The following is a 26,356-nucleotide window of genomic DNA, read 5'->3' on the forward strand; positions in this document are numbered from 1 at the left end:
CTCCAACTTCCCAAGGACTGCCAGGAGAAATGCAGGAATCTGTGAGAGAAAAATGTGAACCTCTGAGGCTGCTGCTGCTTTGTAAGTTCTGCTTTTCCCAGTGAAGGCTCCAGACTGGTTCCCACCTTGAGTGATGCTCTGGTGGACACCAACTCTGCTGAGAAACTTGGCTTGATGTTATTTCCACTGGGCTCACATTGAGCACTTGGGCTCTCAACTCTGAGCTTTGAAACAGAAAAGACTAATCTTTATATCTAGAATGCCCTTGAAATAGCAGCTTCTTGTGGAATATGTCACTAATTCTGAGCACAAACCAGATCTTGGCTGCAGAGGAAACACAACTTTTTACATAAAGACTTTCCCAGCATCTCCAGCTCTGATTTGTGTCAGTGTTTGTCACTCCCAGTTACAGGAAATTGTGTGTAAAGTGCATTTTTGGGGGAGTGAAGGTGAGCAAGGAGGCAGATGTGCAGAACAGGGGCAGAATGGGCAGCAGAGTGTGGGTCTTGATCTTATTGATTACAGAAAAGGAAAACAAGGCTGGATTTCCTTCTTAGACCTTCCTTTTACCGACAAGAGATCTGCACAGAGCTGATTTTAGTACATTGCTTTTCTCTCAGGGCTTACAGACACAGAAACACAATCTCTCTGCTCTAATAACTCCCCAGTGCAAACCTGACACTTATTGGAACAGTTCTGTGAAAGAAGAAGTCCACAAGTTCCACTTTAGAACCTCCCTGAGGACCCAGAGCTTACCTGAAATACAGTGACAATGGCCCAAAGCAAGGAATCGAAATTCTTCCTGTCTGGAACTGTGTCTCCTGTATCAGTTTTCAGGCTGAACTTGCACCCAAAAAGATGCATGCCAAGGATGCTGGAGTGGGGAAAGAGGGAGGGAGGGGGAGAAACATATTACTGTGGGAAATATGGTTGCAGAGAAGATTGCAGGGATTTTTGGGAAATTCTTCCACCTCCCAGTGTTTTGAGTGCCAGTGGAATTTCCTGGGAAGGTGGAATCTGCTCCAGCACTGACCTGCTCACTGATCACACCCCACAATCTGTGTCCCATCTCATTACAATCACTCCCTCTGAAGTCAAATCAGAGATCTCCTTGTCTAGAGAATAACAAACCATATTCCCAGCTCTCTAATCCAACTGCTTTCCAACAAAAGGATCTTTACAGTGTCAGACAGACAGAAGTCTTGGGGTCTGGTCTGTACAACCCCATCCCAAATACAACACTGGTACACTCCAGTTAGTGACAGCGACCTCAGGCACAGCTGAAGGAGCCTCTCAGGGATCTGAGGAGCAATTGTTGCCTCTTTATGAACTTCCTCCACCTACAGAGCTGCAGGAGAAGCAGCCTGAGAAGGGCAGACTGTGTGTTGTGAGCAGCTCTGTCCCCCAGGAGCCTGTAGAGTTCTAACCAAGCCTGGCGATAATCAGAGCAGAGCAGCAGCCTCTGGTACCTGAAGATGAAGATGAAGAGCATGAGCAGCATGCAGAAGGTGGCCACGTTGTCCATGGTCTTCATGAGCACCACGAGCTGGCGGCGCAGGGCGGGCATGAAGCGCACGAGTTTGAGCACGCGGAGCAGGCGGAAGGTGCGGAGCACGGAGAGCCCCCCGTCCGACTGGCCAATGATCTCCCAGACACTGCAGGGACACCAGGACACCCCTGTGAGCAGCACCCCAAGATGAGGGGGCCCTGAGGCTGGGCTGCTCCAGCCATCAAACCCTGCAAGCCCCAAACGGGGATTTCTTGCTTCTGGAAAACACCTTCACTCCCACACACAGTTTATCTCCCTTCTGGTTGGATTCTTGGCTCTTTAATTCCCATGTTTTTTGAGGTTCTTCACATCTCAGCACAGAATCATAGAATGATAGAATCAGTTGGGTTGGAAGAGACCTCTGAGAACATCAAGTCCAACCCCTTAATCCAACACCACTGAGGGTCATGTCCAGTCTCACATTAAAACCTCCAGGGATGGGGAATCCACCTCCTCTCTGGGCAGCCCATTCCAATCCCTGAGCACTCTCTCTGCAAAGAATTTCTTCCTGATATCCAACCTAAACCTCCCTTGGTAGAGCTTAAGCTCTGCCCTCTTGTTCTCCTGTTGGTTACCTGAGAGAAGAGACCAACCCCCACCTGGGTACAACATCCCTTCAGGGAGTTGAGGAGAGTGACAAGCATGTCCCCTGCCAGGCTGCGCCACCACGATGGGTCACAACTCCCCCCCCACAGAATGGGCATCACAACTTTGTACCACGAATTCACATCTGCTGGGGTGGGTTGGTTCAATCAGGCCACAGAACGAGCCTCTGTTGCTCCTCCCTTGCCTAAACCAAAGGGATGGGCCAAGGGGAGCCAAGAGCACAGTCCTGGTTGGCAGCTGAGCCTCCCCTGAATTCCCTGCCCCAAAGCACTGACTGAGGGGTGTCCAGCACTGCTGGAGAGCACCCCAGCACCCAGGGGTGCACAAGTTCTCACTCACACACTGTGGCACCACCAGTTTAGGCTGGCACAGAGTTCCCTGGGAGGGGACAGCAGAACAGTGCCCTCCTTCCCTCCTGCTTGCTCTATTCCAACCTGAGCTGTGTTAATTTGGGAGAGGGATATGGGCACTCCCTGCACTCCTTTCCCAGGACCAGCCACTCTGAACTCCATTGGAAAATCACTCTCTGTGCCAGCTGTGTGGCATAAACAGACTTTGTTCTCCATCTGCCAGGTCCATTTACTTTGGACAGCCCTGCCAACACCAGGAATCTAAAATGCCAGCATAATTATAGCACATGCCAGCCCTGGATTAACACAAGCCACGTCATTCCTGCTGCCCATCCCACTCCCAGGCACGGCAGAGAAAGAGCCAGCAATGACCTGATGACAACGATGATCCCGTCGAAGATGTTGTAGGGGTTCTTGATGTAGCCAAAGATGCCAAAGGCAAGGAGTTTCAGGAGCATCTCCAGGGCAAACATGCTGGTGAAGACGATGTTGCTGATCTCCAAGGCGTTGGTCAACTCATCTGGCTGGGGGGCAAAAAAGCAACGGGTCAAAGAGGAGCACAAAAGGAATGGGAAAGGCTGGAATGTTCCTCCTGCTGGGATTGGTGATAACCAGGCACAAATGGTACATCTTCCCACACTCCTTCTGGAAAGCCACAGAGGCAGATGAATGTGTGAGGAGAACAGCAGACAAACCTCATGGCACAGAATCCCAGAAACACAGAATCCCAGCCCATGTCTGGAGCAGTTGCAGAGCGAGTGTGTCCAATAAAAGGGCCCCAAAAGTTAAAGCTGTGCAAGGCTGAGGGTTTGTTCACTGTCCCAAGATACAATTACCCAGGGGAAGGGCTGGTATGGCTTCTAAACTCCCATCTGGCCTCACATGGATCAGGTTGTTTTTACTGCACTACTTCATGGGCACTGCTACATCCAAGCCAGGACCACTGGTGTGGATTTAGGAATACTCATATTAAAACAATGTCTTTCTTTTCCAGATATCTCTTCAAAGAATTAAGAAAACAAATACCACTGAAAGTCAGCAGGATCAACAGTTTTTGGAAATTGTCCCCAAAATCTCCAAAGGATCTTTCCTTCTGAAGCCCTGGTTAGTAACACCCAGCAGACTTTGTCCAGGTGACAGCAGCACGGTCCTGAGAGTCAGGACTCCCTCCAGGATCACTGGGGGGTTCTCTCAGTCTCCAAGGCTTCCTGCAGCTTAAATCCAAGATTTTTCCAGCCCCCTCCTCCATCACCAGCACCACTTTACCTTGGGCTACAATCTCGTGTTCAGACAGAGCCTGGGACCTTCCTTGGCTGGGAAGTGCAACCAAGTCCAGCCAGCACCTGGCTCCAAAACGTGGCACAGCAGGCACAGAAGGAGGGAGGGGATTTTCTCCCTCACTGGAGCTGCTCCTTCAACCAGCACCAGGCTCTGCAACGTGCATTTATATCCACAGTTCTAGTTCAAGGCCTGCCCCTTTGCAAGAGAAAATGAGTCTTTTTCATTTCCTTTTCCTCAGTGTAATAACATTGTCTGGGAAAAGGTGTGATTTTCATATCTGACTCATCTCCTGCACTGATAATGCTCCCCTTTATTCCCTGCCCCTCATTAGACACCACGGTAAGACGGGGCTGTTTCTTGGGGATGTTGTTGCACCATTTGAGGGACAGACCATTGGAACACTGTGGCACCATCACACTGAACTCCACATCCTGCAACCCAAACCCTGGGCAATGGAAGGAGAGGCTGAAAGAGTTAATTTGCCTACAGGAAGAGCCCACCCCCCCCCCCCTCCTCCTCCTCCAGGCAGCCACAGTCTGGGGGCTGCTAATGAACCATCACTCAGAACCAAATTACCTCATGCTGTCTGTCTGTGCTCAACCATTTATCCAGGAGAAAGCACTGAGAGCTCAGTCCTCGTGGTTATAATCCATCCCCACCAGATCCCCAGGGACACCAGGGCAAGGACTGGGCAGTTTTCACTTCTTTAGTCTCCATGAGAGCACCTGCCTGCCCTCCCCACACCTTCCTGGCTGCAGGAACATCCATCCCTCCCCAGATTCCATCCCATTCCCTTCCCTGATGGTGCCAAACCATCCTGGGCAGAGTCCAGGCAATGAAAACACAGCTGAAGAAAAGGGATGGCTTTGACCCAGAGCCCCAGCAGAGACTGAGCCTGGGACAGCCCTGGGGGCTCCTGGGTGGCACAGGGTGACAGGACACCACTCTCACACTGTCCCCAGGCTGTTTGTCAGGACCTGGCACATCCAGTGCCCCCCAGCCAGGTCAGATAAGGGCACTCTGGACAAGCAGCACAAGAACCTGATAAATTCTTGTCCCAAATTCTTGTCCCCTCTGGCAGTGGATGGAGAGCTCTGTGGGACAGGCTGTTCAGGGCACTGGGGCTGGGAAATTAATGACCATCACCAGCAAGGAATCACATGGAATCCCTGAGGTTGGAAAAGCCCTCCAAGGTCATAGATCCAGCCTGTGCCCAATGCCCACCTTGTCACTGAGTGCCACAGGACACCTCCAGGGATGGGGACTCCAAACCTCCCTGGGCAGTTCCAATTCCTGACAGCTCTTTCCAAGGAAGGAATTCCACCTGATGCCCAACCTGAACCCCCCACGGTGCAGTGTGAGGCTCTGCCTTGTCCTGTCACCACTTCCCTGGAAGAAGAAGCCCTCATCATTCCTGACAGGAAGGTGCAGCTTGTGGGGTCCTTCTGCAGCACTTTCTGCTGGGAACGATGGAGAACCTTCCCCCTGCTACCCCCAAAACCTTGGACTCTGCCAGACAGCACTTAGTCCAACTCAGTGTGGTGTCCTCCAAGTTCATCTGCTGCTGCTGCCGCTGCCAGATGTGCTGCCAAGAGCCACAATTTCATCAGGCAAACTTGGAGAGCTGGTGATCACTTCCAAAGCCCTAATCCTGCAGTTATGCAAATACAGAATCATTAAGGCTGGAAAAAGCCTCTCAGATCATCGAGCCCAACCATTAACCCAGCACTGATGACGAGTCAACCTCAGAGTTATCACCAAAAAAGCCTGTCCAAGCCTGAAAAGATTAAGTTGAACAAACCTAAAAACACCCTGAGGTAAATAAAAATAATTTGTAAGTTGTTATGCTTTAAAATCCCAATTTTTCTAAGCCGGGATCGATATTTTCCCGTGGCCTGTGGAGCACTTGGCATCTGCCAGTATCGCTGCTCAGATTGATTTCCCCATTTCCTCTGACAATTATTGCCTTGTCTCCAGCACTGAGACTTTTGTTTCCTCTCCAAGTTCAGGGAGTGCAGAGGAAAAGCTGCAGGGATCTGTCAGGGGAGAGCAGAGGACAAGGAGGTGGCCCAGAGGAGGCCACCAAGAGTTGTGTGAGGAGGAGCTGCCCCAGCAGTTCAGAGCCAGGCTGGGGGACAGCTGGCACTGCAGGGATCTCAGTATCCTTCAGGGATCACGTGGGAGGCAGGAGTGAGGGGTGACAGGAGGGATGTGGACGGAGGCAGGACAAGGATGGATGGCCCTGAGCGCTGGCCAAGCTGCTGCTGGAAGCTCTTGGATTATTAGAGTGGAAGCTGCACAGCAACATGAGCCAAACACCCAGAGCTACAGCCCTCAAGTGGAATGACCTTCTCTCGACACCAAGTGGAGCCTGGAAAACACTCCATGGGTATTTTTATGCCTTATGAAATGGTTTATTGCTCAGAGCAAACATTTCCCGCTTCTCTCGCTCCCTGATGAGCAAAGATCCAGGAGGAGGGTCAAGAAGAGACACTCCAAAGCCCTGATGGAGTTGACCATTCCCCTGGAATCAGCCACTAGGAGACACTGTTGTTTTGTTCAAATTTAGGCCAACCCAGAGCAGGAACTTTTCCAGGAGTCTTTTTCTAGGGGTGAAACCAAATGGTTGATTTGCAGAACCCAAAAGGTTGATTTGCAGAAAACAAATTGTTGATTTGCAGAAAACAAATGGTTGATTTGTGGAACCCAAATGGTTGATTTGCAGAACCCAAATGGTTGATTTGCAGAAAACAAATGGTTGATTTGCAAAAAACAAATCATTGATTTGCAGAACCCAAAAGGTTGATTTGTGGAACCCAAATTGCTGATTTGTAGAACCCAAATCATTGATTTGCAGAACCCAAATTGTTGATTTGCAGAAAACAAATGGTTGATTTGCAGAACCCAAATTGCTGATTTGCAGAACCCAAATTGCTGATTTGTAGAACCCAAATGGTTGATTTGTGGAACCCAAATTGTTGATTTGCAGAAAACAAATGGTTGATTTGCAGAACCCAAAAGGTTGATTTGCAGAAAACAAATCGTTGATTTGCAGAACCCAAATTGCTGATTTGCAGAACCCAAATGGTTGATTTGCAGAACCCAAATGGTTGATTTGCAGAACCCAAACTGTTGATTTGCAGAAAACAAATTGTTGATTTGCAGAAAACAAATCATTGATTTGCAGAAAACAAATGGTTGATTTGCAGAAAACAAATGGTTGATTTGTGGAACCCAAATTGTTGATTTGCAGAACCCAAACTGTTGATTTGCAGAACCCAAATGGTTGATTTGCAGAAAACAAAACCTTCCATGACAAGGATTATTTTTGTCAAACTTCCTGGCTGGGAGGAAACCAAGTTACAACCAAACTTTAAAATTCCTGGAATGTCCATTTTGAGCTTCTCAGAAAAGGAAATTGCAGGTTTTTTGCTCGAGAAGTGGTTGGGTCATGAAATGCAACTTCCCTTCTAGCAAGGAATGGTTAACCAAGCTTGGCAGAAAAATGATGCACTTCCAAGGCAGAGGTTCTAAAGTGCTGCTTTTTTGCCAAACATTTTGTAAATCTTCACAACTCTGCCAGGGAAACTGCTTGTCCATGACTGGGCTCCAAAGTGCATCAGGGAAAAATTCCTTTTTCAAACTCTCAGCAAATTTGGGCATCTCCACATCTTTTGCTGCTGCAATTATTGATCTTTACATCAGTCCAGATTTTCATGCCAAGCCAAGCCAAGGCCAGGCCAAAAGGCAACCAAGGTGGCATTGCCAGGAGGATCCAAAATGCTCAGGAATGCCCACAGTGGGTGCAGAGTGGGGTGTGCCAGGTGGGCAGTGCCAGATGGGGAGGCTGGAATGGGAATTGCTGGAGACAGGCAGCAAAAACAAGCAGAGGGAGTGGTGTTTAAGCCACAGGTGCCACTGGCAGGTCCCAGCTAATGTCCAATAAAGGTTCAGATCTGAGTGTAAACTTTATAGATTTCAGATTCAAATTACCCTCCTTTGGCTGCAGGAGTGAGTTTCCCACTGCTCAGGGGGATCAATTTGGAAGATTTCAGAATCCTTGAACAGGAGTTTAAAGTGAGAGCAAGCCTTGAGTGCAGGCAAAACACCATCTCTGCTCACTCTCAAGGCCATATTTATGCTGCAGAATATTCCAGTGATTCAAAACTGTGCTTTTATTAGGGACAAACATCAAATGTTTCAGCAGTTCATTCCGAGTTCAGATAAACAGACCCAAAATCCTTTCCTAAATAGTTTAGGGCTGAAACCCTCACCAGACTAGTCTCTCTCTGAGAATCTGATACTCCTGGTTTTACCAGGGCACAGCACAACCCCCAGAGCCTTCCTGGAATCCAGAAATTCAATAAAAGAGAAACCCATAACGGACAAATTATTGATGGCAAGCAGAGAATGAACAACCCGAGTGGGACTTCGCAGCCTTAAATTCTCTTTGTGCAGCTGAATTGCTGCAGTTCTTCAAGGGAGATGATCTCCCCGTGCCTCTTTTTGCCTCCTGCCCATCTTCTCCCTCATCTCCTGTGGTTGCTGCATCCACAACCAGCTATTTTACAGAATTCAGGCTCAATGCCCAGCAGGACACTGGGCTGGGGCACCTTTTTGCCCTGGATTGAGTAGAAATGATCCTACCTGCCCCACTCTGGGGCAAAGGGGCTGTTGGGCACCACGTCCTTCCTGCTGGAGGAACAGGGAAGGAATTTCCCAGAGTAAAAGGATGAGTTTTGCTCCAGAAATCCTCCCCAACCCAAGGCATGGAGAGCCAAGGCTGGCAGAGCCCTGAGGAGCAGCAAACAAACCCAGAACGTTCAGTCTCTTAAAAATCCTTTGAACTTGGGTTGTTTTCTCTCTAGTCCTGAGCCTGAAGCTGTCACTGGGATTCTGTGAACTTGTCTCTGTTGGTTTTTCTGCTTTCCACTTTTAAGCTGAGCCTGCAGAGACTCTGAGGGGGGCAGAGCAATGAAGTGCCAGCCCACACTTTGCTTCTGGACACTCCTGATTGTCTCTCTTCACCTCACTTTGGAGCAATTAGGATTTTCTAATTACCTGCCATTCCACTGCAACACGTTCACAGAATCCCAGACTGTTCTGAGTTGGGAGGGACCCCCAAGGATCAGCAAGTCCAACTCTTCAGTCAGTGGCCCACACAGGGGATTGAACCCATGACCTTGGCATTATTACAACCAAGTTTTAACCAACTGAGCCAATTCCACCTCTCTGCAGTCCCTGCCATCACCCCCATCTCCCAGAATTAAAGCCCAAAGGGAATGTGGGAGAAGCATGAGGGATTCAGGGACTTTACAGACCATCCAGTGCCACCCCTGCCATGGGCAGGGACACCTTCTATGGGCAGGGACACCTCCCACCAGCCCAGGTGGCTCCAAGCCCTGTCCAACCTGGCCTTGGACACTTCCAGGGATGGGGCAGCCACAGCTTCTCTGGGCAACCTGTGCCAGATAAGCTCAGGGGACAATTTGAACCTTCCCTGCCCCAGAAATGGAGGAAGGAAAGAAGTTCTGACACCTCCCAGCAGGGACTCAACCCAGCAGCAATTCATGCAGTTGCTCTACACAAAGTTGCTCTACACTCTGCTTGGTTTTAGTTCCACCCCTTTCACTCCAAGGCCTCAGAAGCAGTTTGAGGAGAGGTCCCCTCTGAGGGAGTTTCAGGAGCCAGAGGGTCCCAGTGGAAGCAGAGCTGTCAGGGAAGGTGAGTGACACCCCAGCAAATGGAAAGGCTGCATTTTGACCTTTATTTTTCTCTCCTTCTCTTGCTTGTCAAAGTCCAACCTGAGTAATTCTGATATTTCTAAGCCAAGTGACCAACCAAACCAAGCAACCAGAAACCCCCAAGCAACTGAAGACTTGACTTCCTCCTCCTCTGCATTCCCTGCCCTTAAAAGAGGTGAATGATGCAAGTGGGCTTTTCAACTTCTGCTTTTGAAAACATTTCCTATGGAAACCATTTTGATGTAGTTTATTTACTACAAGATTGGGCTCTTACTGCCTTAAAATCAACTTCAAACAGGTTTAGTCCATCTAAGCTGCACTTCCAACCACAGGAATTGCCTTCCTTGCATGTGCTTTAACTTCTGTTCCTACAAGGAAGGGTTTGGATGGTGCACAAGAGCACAGTTCAAAGTCCTTTATGTTCTCTGGCCTTGGGAAGGGATGAGGATTTGAACCAGGATGCCCCAGCTCCAAGACTGCCCTGGGGACAGAGACCTTTGCTGTTCTGAGGTGCCACTGCCCCAACTGAACAGCCAGACCCCCCAACTTCCCAGCCCCCAAGCCCCACTCAGGAAGGGCTTCCCTGTCATTAATGTCTCTGCTAAAACTGTGACATGGATGAGTTTGTGCTTCCTGAGGAAAAAAGGGCTTTGCTGAGAGATTTCCCAAGGGGCTCTACTTCAAAGCAGGCTGGAAACACAAGGCAGGAGAGATCTGCTCCTCGTGCCTCCTGATGGATGTTCCCTCTCTGCCTTTGGAATTAAAAATGAGGATTTACCCTCTCAGCCACCTCTCCTCTCAGGTTTTATGCCTTCCTCTAAATGGGATCCTTCATGTGGAGCGATAACACTTTAATTGAAGATAACTGATGGTAATTTTTCCTCCTTGCAATTGACCTACTTGATCTCCTAATGCTCTCTGGAATTGCTTTTGCCTCTCAGCTCTGTGGCATCAAAGTCACAGCCAGTAATTCCGTACCCAACTGCAGAATCCAAAAGCCAACCAGCTCTTTGTGGAGCTGCAAAGAGGACAGGGATGGAGGGAGGGAGGAGGAACCTGCCCCAAAAACCAGAGCCTGCAGGGTTAAAGTTATCCAGCAAAGCCCTTACTCCAGAGGCACACACTCCCTGGGATTTTGGGGCAAGTTCAAATTCATTTGGTATTGATTAGATATTGGGAAGGAATCGTGCCCTGGGAGGGTGGGCAGGCCCAGAGAAGCTGTGGTTGTCCCAGCCCTGGGAGCGTCCAAGGCCAGGTTGGATGAGGCTTGGAGCAACCTGGGCTGGTGGGAGGTGTCCCTGCCCATGGCAGGGGGTGGGAATGGATGGGTTTTCATAGAATCACAGAATGGATTGGGTTGGAAAAGACCTCCCAGATCATCGAGTCCAACCCTTGGTCCAACTCCAGTCCCTTTACCAGATCATGGCACTCAGTGCCACGGCCAAGCTCAGCTGAAAAACTTCCAGGGATGGGGAATCCACCCCCTCTCTGGGCACTCCAATGCCTGAGCACTCTCTCTGCAAAGAATTTCTTTCTGCTCTCCAACTTCAATTTCCCCTGGCAGAGCTTGAGCCCATCGTGCCCCCTTGTCCTATTGCTGAGTGCCTGGGAGAAGAGACCAAGCCCCACCTGGCCAGAACTTCCCTTCAGGCAGTTCCAGACAGTGCTGAGGTCACCTCTGAGCCTCCTCTTCTCCAGGCTGAACACCCCCAGCTCCCTCAGCCTCTCCCCACAGCACTTGTGCTCCAGTCCCTTCTCCAGCCTCGTTGCTCTTCTCTTCTCAGTTGGGTTGGAAGAGACTTCTGAGATCATCAACCCTTGATCCAACCCCACTGTGATCACCAGCCCAGGGCACAGAGTGGGGCACAGAGTGCCCTGGGCTGGTGATCACAGTAGGGTTGGATCAAGACATGGTGGATTCTCTGTCCCTGGAGGTGTTTCAGAGGACACTCAGTGCCACATCCAGTCCCTTCTCCAGCCTCGTTGCTCTTCTCTGGTCCCGCTCCAGCCCCTCAATCTCTTTCCTGAACTGAGGGGAGTTTAAGGTCCTTCCCAATCCAAACCATTCCATGACTCTGTCTCTTGGCTGGGAGTGTTTTCTGCAGAAGAAACTCTGGATGCCACATTTTCATCCCTTGCAACAAGACCTACAGCTCAGAGGGAGTTTGTTCTGTGGGATAATCGACTCTGCTGGAGCTTCCTTAGGAAGCTTCCCAGGCAGAAGGTCCCACATGGCACAACATATTTGCAGGATTACTTTCCCATTTCTCAGTTTCATTCAGCAAAATGCAATTTCATTTCAAGTGACAGGAATGCCAAGCAGGATTAGATCAATTGTTGCCTTCCCTTCCCCACCCTCCAGAGGAAAGGACCTGGGCAATCTGAACTCTCAGCAGCAGCCACTGCTCCTGAAAAGTAGGCCAATCAGTTGGATTATATCTTGATGGAGGATCACTTGGTGTGACAGATGGCTCAAAAAATAAGCCTTAAAATGAAAGAAAGCCCTCAACCTTATAAAATAACCTCCCAAACCAGGCCAGAACTGCTCAGGTTCAGTTATTAAAGGAGAAGTCTCAGGAGGAAGGAGCAGCTCTCCAAAGAACCAGGGAGGGATGTGCCCAGCACTGCCCCAGAGTGCTGGAACAGCTCACCTGGGGTTGATCCTCAGGGGTGGACTCTGCCCACTGGTCATTCCTGTGAGCCCCAATGCACTGAGCAGGGCCATGGGAAAGAGGAGAAAGGGGAATGTGCCTGGACTGAGCCCAGGGAATGGCTCAGCAGTGCCGGGAGCAGGGAACAATCCCCCCTTCACCCTCAGCAGGAATTGCCCAGCTCGTGCCCCAGAGCACACCAGGAGGTGCCTCTGGAACCTTCCCTGCTCTGCACTGGGGTGGCCCCACCTTGAATGTTGGGACAGTTTGGGGAACAACATAAGGAAGATCTGAAGTCACTGGAGAGTGTCAAAAGGAGGGACAGGAGGATGGGGAAGGGACCAGAGGGGCAGCGTGTGAGGGCACTGAGGGCACTTGGGGTGTTCAGCTGGAGAAGAGGAGACTGAGGGGAGACCTCAGTGCAGGGACAACTTCCTGGGGAGGGGCAGAGGAGGGGCAGGCACTGAGCTCTGCCCTGTGGGAACAGGGACAGCACCCAGGGAATGGCTGGAGCTGTGCCAGGGCAGGGACAGCACCCAGGGAATGGCTGGAGCTGTGCCAGGGCAGGGACAGATCCCAGGGAAGGACTGGAGCTGTGCCAGGGCAGGGACAGCACCCAGGGAATGGCTGGAGCTGTGCCAGGGCAGGGTCAGGTTGGATCTCAGGACAAGGTTCTTCCCCCAGAGGGTGGTGGGCACTGCCCAGGCTCCCCAGGGCAGAGGGCACAGCCCCAAGGCTGCCAGAGCTCCAGGAGGGTTTGGATGCTGCTCTGGGGCACAGGGTGGGACTCCTGGGGATGGCTGAGGGTTGGACTGGATGGTCATAGAATCACAGAATCATAGAATCAGTTGGGTTGGAAGAGACCTCTGAGATCATCAAGTCTAACCCTTGATCCAACCCCACTGTGATCACCAGATCATGGCACTCAGTGCCACGTCCAGTCTCATCTCAAAAGCCTCCAGGGATGGAGAATCCACCACCTCCCTGGGCAGCCCATTCCAACGGTCCTTGTGGATCCTTCCAGCTCAGCACATTCTGTGATTCCAGAAATGGGCCTGTTATGGTCCCCCCTTCCCCCTGCTCTTTGGCAGCTGTAAAACACCAGCAGGTTCCTCTCCACTGCCCTCCCACCCTGCACAGCTTTGGTTCCTTCAAAGCCTCTGGCAGGACTCCAGGGCAATGCTCCAGCCTGACTCATTCCCATCCCTACGCTGAGATCCTCCAAAGCCCTGGTGGCTCCCTGAGCCGTGACATCTCCGAGCAAGGCTCTGCTCCCTTCCTCCAACAGGCCTGGCTGAGCCCTCACCGGGAAAAAATTCCACTTGCACCGGGCATGACACGCACACAGTTCCTGCCCACTGCAGAGCTGCTGCTTCCTGCCCATTAGCTGTGCTGAAGTTAATTAGAAATGGCCAAAAATCATCACCTCGTGCCCCAGACCTGCTTTGTTTGGCTGGTGAAGCTCAGAGCAGCCATTGAAAAAGATAATGTGGCATTTGTGCTGAGTTATTCTGCTTTTTAGACATGTATTAATAAATGCATTTTATATTATAGCTTTCAATAGATGCATTTTTTTATTATAGGTGTCAGTAAATCAATTTTTATATTATAGGTTTCAATAAATGCATTTTTATTTTATATGTATCAATAAATGCATTTTTTATTATAGGTATCAATAGATGCATTTTTATATGATAGGTTTCAATAAATGCATTTTTTTATTATAGGTGTCAATAAATGCATTTTATAAATGCATTTTTATATTTTAGGTATTAATAAAGGCACTTTTATATTACAGGTATCAATCAATGCATTTTTATTTTACACGTATTAATAAATGCACTTTATATTACATGTATCAATAAATGCAATTTTATATTATAGGTATCTATAGATGTACTTCTATATTATAGGTATCAATAAATGCATTTTATATGTACCAATAGATGCATTTTTATATTGTAGGTATCAATAAATGCACTTTTATATAATAGGTTTCAATAAATGCATTTTTATATTACATGTATTAATAAATGCATTTTAATATTATAGGTATTAATAAATGCACTTTATATTATAGGCATCAATAAATGCATTTTTTATTATAGGCATCAATCAATGCATTTTTATTTTACATGTATTAATAAATGCACTTTATATTATATGTATCAATAAATGCATTTTTATCTTATAGGTATCAATAAATGCACTTTTTTTTATAGGTATCAATAAATACATTTTTATATTATAGGTATCAATAAATACATTTTTTTATTACAGGTATCAATAAATGCATTTTTATTATAGGTATCAATAAATACATTTTTATATTATAGGTTTCAATAAATGCCTTTTTATATTATAGGTTTCAATAGATGCATTTTTATATTATAGGTTTCAATAAATGCATTTTATATTGTAGGTTTCAATAAATCCCCTTTTTATTATAGGTATCAATAAATGCATTTTTTATTATAGGTTTCAATAGATGCATTTTTTATTATAGGTATCAGTAAATGCACTTTTTTATTATAGGTATCAATAAATCAATTTTTATATTATAGGTACCAATAAATGAATTTTATAGTATAGGCATCAATAAATGCATATTTAAATTACAAGTTTCAATAAAATGCATTTTTTATTATAGGTATCAATAAAGGCATATTTTATTATAGGTATCAATAAATGCATTTTATATTATAGGTATCAATAAATGCATTTTATATTATAGGTATCAATAAATGCATTTTTATTACAGGTATCAATAAATGCATTGTTATTTTACATGTATTAATAAATGCATTTTAATATTATAGGTATCAATAAATGCACTTTTTTATTATAGGTATCAATAAATGCATTTTTATACTATAGTTATTAATAAATGCATTTTATAGATATTAATAAATGCATTTCTATATTATATGTATCAATAGATACATTTTCTATTATGGGTATCAATGAATGCATTTTATATGTATCAATAAATACATTTGATATTATAGATACCAATAAATGCATTTATATTGTAGGTATTAATAAATGCACTTTATATTATAGGTATCAATAAATGCATTTTATAAATGCATTTTTATAGGTATCACTAAATGCATTTTATATTATAGGTATCAATAAATGCCTTTTTATATTATAGGTATCAATAAATACATTTGATATTATAGGTATCAATAAATGCATTTATATTATAGGTATTAATAAATGCACTTTATATTATAGGTATCAATAAATGCATTTTTATACACAGGTATTAATAGATCCACTTTTATATTTAGGCTGCAAATATCTTCTATTCCACGTTATTACCTGGAATGCAGAGCTGGACTCCACCTTTTCCCTTTAAGGTGTAACCTGAGTCCCAAGTTCTGGAATATTTAACAATAACTCTTTGATGACACTTCAGCAACAATTCCAGGATCTTTCTCCACATCCAACCCCTCCCCTCTCTCTGACTACAGAGATCAAAGGCCTTTGGCTTGTCATTGGCAGCAAACCCAACACAAGTTGTTTACTTCATCCCAGCTAATGGCACTGGGATATTTAATCAAGGAATGGCCCCAATCTCTCTGTTACTGCCAAGATGATTCAGAAGGGGCCACTTAGAATCACAGATCACAGAATGGATTGGGTTGGAAAAGACCTCTGAGATCATCAAGTCCAACCCTTGGGCCAACTCCAGTCCCTTTACCAGATCATGGCACTCGGTGCCACGGCCAAGCTCAGCTGGAAAACCTCCAGGGATGGGGAATCCACCCCCTCTCTGGGCAGCCCATTCCAATGCCTGAGCACTCTCTCTGCAAAGAATTTTTTCCTGCTCTCCAACTTCAATTTCCCCTGGCAGAGCTTGAGCCCATCGTGCCCCCTTGTCCTATTGCTGAGTGCCTGGGAGAAGAGACCAACCCCCAGCTGGCCAGAACTTCCCTTCAGGCAGTTCCAGACAGTGCTGAGGTCACCTCTGAGCCTCCTCTTCTCCAGGCTGAACACCCCCAGCTCCCTCAGCCTCTCCCCACAGCACTTGTGCTCCAGTCCCTTCTCCAGCCTCGTTGCTCTTCTCTTCTCAGTTGGGCTGGAAGAGACCTCCGAGATCATCACCCTTGATCCAACCCCACTGTGATCACCAGCCTGTCCTGGACTTCAGGATGGTTTTATCATTATAGGCACAAAATGATGCAGGAAAAAAAAAGTTCTGCTTTTATACAATATAAAATCACTGCTAAAATAATGAAATTCAATTATCTTAGCCCTAATTAAAGTTCTTGGAACTCACTGTGGTGCCAGGCTGGGGAACACCCGAGGGCAGAGGCTGCTGGAGGGCATGGGTTGGTTTGGGGGGCTGTTAGTTCAGCCTTGCTGAGCTGGGCGAAGGGGCCTGTTAGCAAACACTAATTACCCAGTGCTAATTATGGCAGCAATAACAACACCTCTGCAATCAGCAGTGCTGATGCTGTGAGTGCTGGAGAGATGGAATTTTGTGCTGCTGAGATTGAGGGGAGTGGAGAGGCTGAAGAGGGAAAGGAGGAGAACATTCCACCCCAATCCCACCAGTGTGCAGGACCCACGTCAGGGGGGACCCTCCAGGCTCTGGCTCTGCACCTCCTGCTCCCCAGGATGGTGCCCAAGTGCTGCCCCTCACTCTGGAAGCCCCATCCCACATCCATGGGGGACACAAGCCTTTCCCTGGACCCTCCATCCCCAGATCTCCTGCCACAAAAGGGATGTTCTGCCACTGAATCCTTATCCTGCCTCCTGACAAGAGCTGAATCATTAAAGGATGATCTGCAAAGCAGCTCCAGCAGCTCCTGCTCTTCCCATGAATCTTCTGCTGCAGCCACTGTGTCCACAGCCATGGGACAGGACCCTGGGCATCAAAGGGACTGACAGGGATGGAAAGGATGGCTTTGAACTGACAGAGAGGGGGTTTAGATGAGATGTTAGGGAGGAAATCTCCCCAGGGAGAATGGGCAGGCCCTGGCACAGGTGCCCAGAGAAGCTGTGGCTGCCCCATCGCTGGGAGTGTCCAAGGCCAGGTTGGACAGGGCATGGAGCACCCTGGGCTGGTGGGAGGTGTCCCTGCCCATGGCAGGGGGTGGAGTGAGATGACTTGTAAGGTCCCTTCCAACCCAACCCATTCTGGGATTCTGTGATTATTTCATTTGACACCTTCCTCCACTCAAGTTTTCCTCCTGGCAGCTTTTCCCATCCCTGCTGTGGCTCTGAGTGGAAATGATGCTTCTTCTACAGCAGGAGCCACAAGGAGCAGACCCACAGGAGGGGCTGCTCCAACCCTGTGCTCCAAGCAGGACCCCCAGCTATGCCAGGATGCAGCTCCTGCCCTGGCAATGGGGCCACCCACCCCTCCTCAAGAGGCAACCTCGGGAAAGAGCCAAAGTGATCCATCTCCCCCAGGCAGCACTGTCAGTCCTCACATGGAACAGGCAACACAAGGTTTCATTTGCAGAGAGTGGGAGTGCAAGAGAATTTAAATGAAATCTCCTGTGTCGTGGCTTTAATAAACCAGCAAAGCTCCAACCCCAAGCACGAGCAAAGAGGGAGCCCTGAGGAGGCCCCGAGCTCGCAGACGCCGCCGCGCTGACGGAAACCCTCCTCCTGGGTCTCCAGAACAGACAGCCTATGCTGAAAGCTGTCCAATTATCTGATGTGGGGGATACACGGTGGATCTCAAGCAATTATTTGCTAAAACCCAGGACTTGCTCAAATGCTCTGGCTCCAGAAGGTGGTGGGTGTTTCCATGGCAATGAGCGATCGCCTTGGTGACCACGGCCCGGCTGGTGCTGCTGAGCCACCCGACCTCTGGGCATCTGGGCACAGCTGGGGGCTTCCTCCTTGGCTGTCTCATGATGTTCTTGAAAATTGGAGTTCATCCCCACGTAAAAGTTGCCTTAGGTGGTTGTGCAGAGACAGAGGAGGAGGAATTATGACCCAGGAGCATCCTGTGTTCTCACCTGCCTCTGGTTCCCAACCCTGAGTTCACCTTTCCATCAGTCAGGTCCAACCCTGGCTGGTCCTGAGCAGTGCTGAGCCTCCATTTATAAACCAGGAAAGCAAATGATGCCCAGGACTTCATTAGCCCAGACATGAAAAGCACATTAATCTGCATTTAAGTCTTTTAGAAGAGGTCAGGCTGAGAGACAGTCGTGTTAACAAGGTGAAGAATTGAGCAGGCACATCAAAAGCAGCTTTGCACATAACCAGGTTCCCTCCCAGCTCAGAAACTTGCCCAGATTTCTGGGCAAGACTCAAAAATGTGTCTGTGTCTCCCTCCAAACAATCTTCAAATAAACTCTGTGCTATCATAAAACCTTTACCCTGAGCTCATAGAGCAGAAAATTGTTGCATCTCTGCCTTTGAGAGGTTCCACTGCTTTCCCTCCCAACCTTGATGGTTGGACACAAACTCCTTCTGAGTTACTGGTGGCCCAAAACCTGATTCTTTTTCCACTCTGCCACTCCAAAGTGGTTTCTATGGAGAGGCTGTTTTAGAGCCTTTCAAACCAACCCAACACACAACAGGAAGGATGAGACAACTGGAAATAAGGTCTGAACTGCCCCACAGCCCAGTCCCAGCAACCTCCAGGGCTTCACCATTTGCACCTCTAAGATGGAGCTTTCACATCCCATCCCACCTCATCCTGATGGTCCTGCTGGGCCCGAGCTCTGCTCTGAGCTGGGGTCTGCCTTCCCTGACACCCCAGATAGGTCCCAGTTTGGCTCCACTTCCAGAATTATGGAATCATGGAATATCCTGAGTTGGGAGGGACCCACAAGGATCATCCACTCCAACAATCCCACCCTGTCCCTCAGAGTGTTGTCCAAACCCTCCTGGAGCTCTGGCAGCCTTGGGGCTGTGCCCTCTGCCCTGGGGAGCCTGGGCAGTGCCCACCACCCTCTGGGGGAAGAACCTTGTCCTGAGATCCACCCAAACCTGCCCTGGCACAGCTCCAGCCATTCCCTGGGTGCTGTCCCTGCCCTGGCACAGCTCCAGCCATTCCCTGGGTGCTGTCCCTGCCCTGGCACAGCTCCAGCCATTCCCTGGGTGCTGTCCCTGCCCTGGCACAGCTCCAGCCATTCCCTGGGTGCTGTCCCTGCCCTGGCACAGCTCCAGCCATTCCCTGGATGCTGTCCCTTCCCTGGCACAGCTCCAGCCATTCCCTGGGTGCTGTCCCTTCCCTGGCACAGCTCCAGCCATTCCCTGGGTGCTGACCCTGCCCTGGCACAGCTCCAGCCATGCCCTGGGTGCTGACCCTGCCCTGGCACAGCTCCAGCCATGCCCTGGGTGCTGTCCCTGCCCTGGCACAGCTCCAGCCATGCCCTGGGTGCTGTCCCTGCCCTGGCACAGCTCCAGCCATTCCCTGGGTGCTGTCGCTGCCCTGGCACAGCTCCAGCCATTCCCTGGGTGCTGACCCTTTCCTGTCACTGTCACACAGAGCAGAGATGGACCTGCCCCTCCACTGCCCTCATGAAGAACCTGCAGACAGGTAGGAGGTCTCCCAGGTCTCCCCTCAGCCTCCTTTTCTCCAGGCCGATCCAAACATGGAAAAGCCCATGGATGTGGCCAAAACATCCCACCTTGTGTTGCCACAACAACCTGGAGACACACAGAGCCCAGCCCTGAGTGCAGTGACCCTAAAGAGACACAGCCACAAGCCCTAAGCCTCCAACAGGACCTTCAACATCAAGTACATTATTCCCAAGTGCATTTGATACTTCCCAGACAGACAAAAGCCCTGTTTAAACAAAGGTTAAAAGGTATTTTGTCTTCCTTAAGCAGATCTCCATTAACCCCAACCAGCCAAGCCTTCAGGAAGGACAGAGGGACAGTGAGGTGTGGCAGGGGACACTGAGCTGCCTGGTGTGCTCTGGCTCTCTGGGGAAGGGGCAGAGCAGCCCCAGAAATCAGGACATCTGTTTTTGAGAGAACACACAGTAAATGGTCTGGAGCATCTCCTGCCTCCTGGTGAGTGGTCACCCCTGGGATTTGAACATATGGCTGCAGCAAGGCTGGTTAGTGCCAGCCTGATTCCTTCACTATTAAACCATCTCCTCAGGCTCTGCATCCTGTATTTTCTGAGTGCCTCATACAAAGGAGAAGGATTTGATTTGGGGTTTCGAGAATTTCAAACAAGGAGACACAATTAGAAGAGGATTTGCTTCGGATGGTGATAAACAACCCCAGGCTGGAGAAGCTCAGGAAATGTGTGTTCTCCACTGGGGTGGGATGGCACAGAGCCTTCTGCAGGGCTGTTTGACACGCTTTCCCCTGAGCCCACACTTGTTAACCTTCATTTCTCTGCATGTTTTCACAGGAGTGACAGCTGCAGCCAGAAATCCAGCACTCGGATTTCGTTGCAGAGTTAAAAAACACAGGATGTCTGAAACCCTTTGCTGTTACAGTAAGGAGGGGAAGGAGTGGGAGGAAACCCAGAGCATTAAAGCATTTCTGAAATACAAAAGGACTTCTGCAAGCTCAGGTGGGAAAATCTGCTCCATCCTTTGCTGCCACAGCACTACCTGTCTGTTGGTCTGGGCCTGTCTGTCCATCCCTCTCCCATGGATTAAATGAGTCTCAGGAACAGGGAGAGCCTGGGCAGGACAAAGGAAGGAGCTGAGGAACATCCTCAGCCATCCAACTCCCCACTCTGCAGCAAGGGAGGTTTCTGCTGCTTTGAGGGGGGGCTGGATGGGCTGGGAGGCTGGATGGGCTGGGAGCACGGGTGGGCTGGGAGCACGGGTGGGCTGGGAGCACGCGTGGCCTGGGAGCACGCGTGGCCTGGGAGCACGCGTGGCCTGGGAGCACGCGTGGCCTGGGAGCACGCGTGGCCTGGGAGCACGCGTGGCCTGGGAGCACGCGTGGCCTGGGAGCACGCGTGGCCTGGGAGCACGCGTGGCCTGGGAGCACGCGTGGCCTGGGAGCACGCGTGGCCTGGGAGCACGCGTGGCCTGGGAGCACGCGTGGCCTGGGAGCACGCGTGGCCTGGGAGCACGCGTGGCCTGGGAGTCTGGCAGTGGGAAGGAAGGGATGCAAACACCACCATTCCAGCCTGGAAAGAGGCAACACAGGGAAGGAAAAAAAGAGGAATAGGAATGCTCTTCTGGCTTTCTTTGAGGGGTGTTTTGGTGGGTTGTGTTGTCCTTAGGGGAAGGGAGGGAGCCACCCTCCCATCACCTCTGGCTTTAGATGCTTCCAGGGGCATCCAGAGCTCCTGAGAGTCCTCAGCATGGCCTGGCATTCCTGGCACTGGCTGCAGCTCAGTGCCCTGTGCTCTGGCAGCCCAGCAGTGGGTCCTGCCAGCACTCCCACCTCCCATGGCAGCAGTGCTGCTTCAAAGACATTCAAGATGCTGATCTCTTCTGTTGGCAGCTCCAGGAGATTTTAGCACAAGTGAGAGACCACCTGGATTACAGCCCCATGACAGGCCCCTGGCAAGGAGAAAACTGCCCAGCAACCACCCCCTGCTCTGGCCCAAACTCCCTTCCACAACCTGCACTCCCAGCAGCACTAACTGGGACAAATGGTGCTCCCAGAGTGGATGTTCTGCCTCTGAATCCTTCATGGATAAAAGGAAAACTCTTCTTCTCTCCCACATCCCATTCTCTCCCCGTGGTTTGATTTATTCCTCTCATTGGTTGGGTTTGGGACAGCTTGGACTGTCAAATTTCTGCCTGAACTTTGGATAGTGGAGAGCAAGGTGTGCCTGGGGAACACAGAGCCCTGATCCCACCCCCAGGCTCCAGGCAGAGCTCCCAGAACAGCCACATTGTGGCTTCACAAACCACCTCAATCCAAACTGTCTGTAAAGCACAGACAAATCCATGTACAGCCATGCCCAGGGAACTCCAGGATCCATCAGCCTGCAAAGGCAATTCCCTCTGGAGTACATAAAATAAACTACTTCTCTTTCTGCTCCTTTCTCCAGGGGCACTACAGGAAAAAGTTTGGGATTTGTCTGTGTGTGGAACAAGGAGAGAGGAAATATTAATCTATACAGGGATCAGCAAAGAGGGAAAATTCCTGAGAAATGCCTTTATGGGGGAAAGAAGCCAAGGGGCTCCTGGCCCACCCTTGGTGGCACAGCCCCTGCTCTGACACTCCAACGAGCTTTACTGATGCTCCAAGGCCTGTGCACAGTGTTTTTCCCAAATTGGGAGTCAGGCTGTCTTTAGGGCTGGAAAGCAGACAGAGCAAACAAAAATAGAGCTTTCAAAGAATGCCTGAAGGAATGCCAAGCCTCCCTCATTCTCCAGCAAGAGTCTCACTCCTTTCAGATGCTGCTTTTTTCCCCCCTCACCTCTCAAAACCACTCATAAAAAAAGCATCCCCATCATGTAACAAAAGACCCAGAAGGAGCTTTCAAGGAGACAGTTAAAGCTTCATTCATAAATGTGGAAATTCTCACTGTCCTGGGTGGAATTCTGGTTAAAAGCTGAGGGCAATTCATGGCTTGGGGGGAGAGCAGCAGTGAAGGCACCTGCAGGGTGGTCCTTCCTGGGGGAAGGTCACAGTTGCTACTCTGATGAGCATCCTTGATCCTCTGCCTGTGGTGGGGTCAGCTGGCTCTGCCTCAGCTCCTGAGCAGTGCCAGGGAATCTCCACACTGAGCTTTCCCTCTGAGCTCCCAACATTCCATACACTGCCAGACACAACCCCCCTAATCACCAACATATTCCATGGACTGCCAGACACAACTCCCCTAAATCACCAACATTCCATACACTGCCAGACACAATCCCCCTAATTACCAACATATTCCATGTACAGCCAAACACAACTCCCCTAAATCACCAACATATTCCATGTACAGCCAAACACAACTCCCCTAAATCACCAACATATTCCATGGACTGCCAGACACAACCCCCTAAATCACCAACATATTCCATGGACTGCCAGACACAACCCCCTAAATCACCAACATTCCATAGAGTGCCAAGCACAACCCCCCTAATTATCAACATTCCATACACTGCCAGACACAACCCCCCTAATCACCAACATATTCCATGGACTGCCAGACACAACCCCCCTAATCACCAACATATTCCATGGACTGCCAGACACAACCCCCCTAAATCACCAACATTCCATACACTGTCAGACACAACCCCCTAATTACCAACATATTCCATGTACAACCAAACACAACCTCCCTAAATCACCAACATATTCCATGGACTGCCAAACACAACCCCCCTAAATCACCAACATATTCCATGGACTGCCAGACAGAACCCTCCTAAATCACCAACATATTTCATTGACTGCCAGACACAATCCCCTAAATCACCAGCATATTCCATGGACTGCCAGACACAACCCCCCTAAATCACCAACATTCCATAGAGTGCCAAGCACAACCCCCCTAATCACCAACATATTCCATGGACTGCCAGACACAACCCCCTAAATCACCAACATTCCATAGAGTGCCAAGCACAACCCCCCTAATTATCAACATTCCATACACTGCCAAACACAACCCCCCTAATCACCAACATATTCCATGGATTGCCAAACACAACCCCCCTAAATCACCAACATATTCCATGTACAGCCAAGCACAACCCCCCTAATTACCAACATATTCCATGTACAGCCAAGCACAACCCCCCTAATTACCAACATATTCCATGTACAGCCAAGCACAACCCCCCTAATTACCAACATATTCCATGTACAGCCAAACACAACCTCCCTAAATCACCAACATATTCCATGGACTGCCAGACAGACCTCCCCTTATTACCAACATTCCATGGACTGCCAACCACAATCCCCCTAATCACCAACATTCCATACACTGCCAGACACAACCCCCCTAATTACCAACATATTCCATACACTGCCAGACACAACCCCCCTAATTACCAACATATTCCATACACTGCCAGACACAACCCCCCTCTCTGCCCAGCTGTGGCCTGGCTGCTTTTTGTTTTTTTACACCTTCATAACATGTTCTCAGTTAAATCCACATTTTTAAGCCTTTCTGTGCTCTCCAGTCTGCAGAGCAAACAATCACCCCCAGGGAATGGCTGGAAATGCACAGAAGTATTAAATTAAACATGACTTCTCCTTTGTTTCCTCCCAGCTGGCACCCACCAGTGCACAGGCACTGCCAGCCCCTGGCACAGCCCCACCATGTGCTGCCCCCCCCCAGCCTCTGCCCTGCACAACAGCCCCTTCTGTCCATTCCTGCTGCATCTGGGTTCAATCTGGGCTCTAAACTCAGCTCCAGAGTCTACCTGTGACTTCCAGGGAAATCAGAAAAACCCTGGGAGGGTGGGCAGGCCCTGGCACAGGTGCCCAGAGAAGCTGTGGCTGCCCCAGCCCTGGGAGTGTCCCAGGCCAGGTTGGACAGGGCTTGGAGCACCCTGGGCTGGTGGGAGGTGTCCCTGCCCATGGCAGGGGGTGGGATGAGATGAGCTTTAAAGTCTCTTCCCACCCAAAGCACTCCATGAATCCACAATATGATTTCCACCAGGAAAGGTGCAGTGCTCTGTTCCCATTCCCACTGCAATTATTGTTTGTAATAACATGGAATCATTAAGGTTGGAACAGCTCTCTAAGATCATCAAGTCCAATCTTTGACCAGACACCACTAAACCCTGTCCTGAAGTGCCCTGTTGATCATTTTTGGGACACTCCTGGGGATGGTGACCCTCCCACTGCCCTGGGCAGCCCCTTCCAATGTCCAACCACTCTTTCAATGAAGAAATTATTCCTAATGTGCATCCTGACCCATCCAGCAGGCCCTGCCTGGGAGCCCCACAGGACAAAAGAAAAGCAATCCTTGCCTTCCAGACCAAAAATCCCAGGAAACAAAGGATGGATTCAGCCAGACGGGGGAAGAGTCAGGAAACAGGGACACCCTCAGCTGACATCCCCCCAGAGACAACCCCAACCACCCCCTGCTTCCCACACTCAAGGGCAGTACCCTCTCCACACCTTCCCAAGATGCCTGAACACATTTTCCTGTCCCCAGGGTGTTGTTTGGCTGGCTCAGTCTTTTCCAGCTCCTCCTCTGCTGTTCTCTGCTATCCCTGCTCCTGTCCCAGCTTCCTTCCAGGGTGGGAAGCTGCTGCCACTGCTTGGGCTGCTCAGAGGGGCCAGGCTGGGGCTGTGCCCGCTGCCAGAGGGCACAGAGATGTCTCTGGAGCTCTGGTTGCAGCTGCCACGGGCCACACACTCCCCGAACTCAGATCTTGGCATCACTCGGACAAGGGACTCACTTTGGAGCACCTGATCAAAGCCAACCTCCTCCCCCAACCCCACTCCTGGCTGCAAAGCTCTGAGCTGGCAGCCAGCAGCGAGGCACAGACTGCCCACACCACCACTCCCTGTTTGGGAAAGCCACTTTCTTCATTCCAGGCCCCCTCCCACCCAGCCTGGTGCCCCTTGCCCAGCTGTGCCAAAGCTCCCTGTCCTGGAGCCACTGGTTGGCACACCAGATTTGAACTGGCCACCCCTGGCTGTGATTCCCACCCATTTCCACCCATTCCTGACAAAATGCAGCTGGCAAGAGTGCTGTGCTTTCATTCTCAGGGCTGTCTCACACTTGGTTTATTTTACCTGCCAGCTGAAATGCAAACAGTCTGTGCATTCCCCACAGCCCAGCCCATGGGGCTGAGGAGCCTGCAGGGCACTGGGGCTGTCCCAGCTGCACCCCTGGGTGCCCCAGAGGGAGGGGCCACATCTGCTGGGTCCTGCAGCCTTGGGGCAGGTTCTGGTGCTCACCCATCCCCTGTGCTGGGAAGGCTGTTCCACCACCTGCTTGCAGAGAGAGATGTGATTTATGTGGCCAATCCCTCCCCACAGAGAACAACTAATGGCACAAAGTGAGGGGATGGAACTGGTGGGAAAACGTGCCCACAGTTCCCCAGGGAATCTCTGAGTTATTCCCCAGGCCAATGAGCACATCCACAGGAACCAGCTGAGACTCCAGCCCTGTTGTTGTGCCTCTCCCCTGAGTGCTCAGCATGTCAGCACTGCCTGAGTTATCACCCTGGGTGTCTGCACTGCAGAGGTGCTGCTCCTGCTGCTGGAGCACAGGGGGGGAGCAGCTCATGTGCTTGGCCTTATATAGTAAAAAAAAATATAGCAAGAACTTAAGATCCAGCAGGAGGGAAACAGAGCAGA

The 26,356-nt window shown here is 49.8% G+C and overlaps 1 protein-coding gene across 2 annotated transcripts in view; it reads right to left on the bottom strand.

The window, feature by feature from the left end:
* The window catches only part of CACNA1H (calcium voltage-gated channel subunit alpha1 H), a 134,666-nt gene that overhangs the window by 53,342 nt on the left and 54,968 nt on the right, over window positions 1–26,356 (bottom strand). For both annotated transcript variants that reach the window (XM_071571609.1, XM_071571610.1), the window contains exons 9-11: window positions 2,878–3,029; window positions 1,470–1,655; window positions 757–874 (exon numbers count right to left, since the gene is read on the bottom strand). In XM_071571609.1, coding sequence (XP_071427710.1) covers window positions 757–874; window positions 1,470–1,655; window positions 2,878–3,029 — 456 coding nt within the window. The remainder of the gene's footprint in view (window positions 1–756; window positions 875–1,469; window positions 1,656–2,877; window positions 3,030–26,356) is intronic.

This window comes from Pithys albifrons, chromosome 16 (assembly GCF_047495875.1).
Source record: "Pithys albifrons albifrons isolate INPA30051 chromosome 16, PitAlb_v1, whole genome shotgun sequence".
NCBI classification, from domain to species: Eukaryota; Metazoa; Chordata; class Aves; order Passeriformes; family Thamnophilidae; genus Pithys; species Pithys albifrons.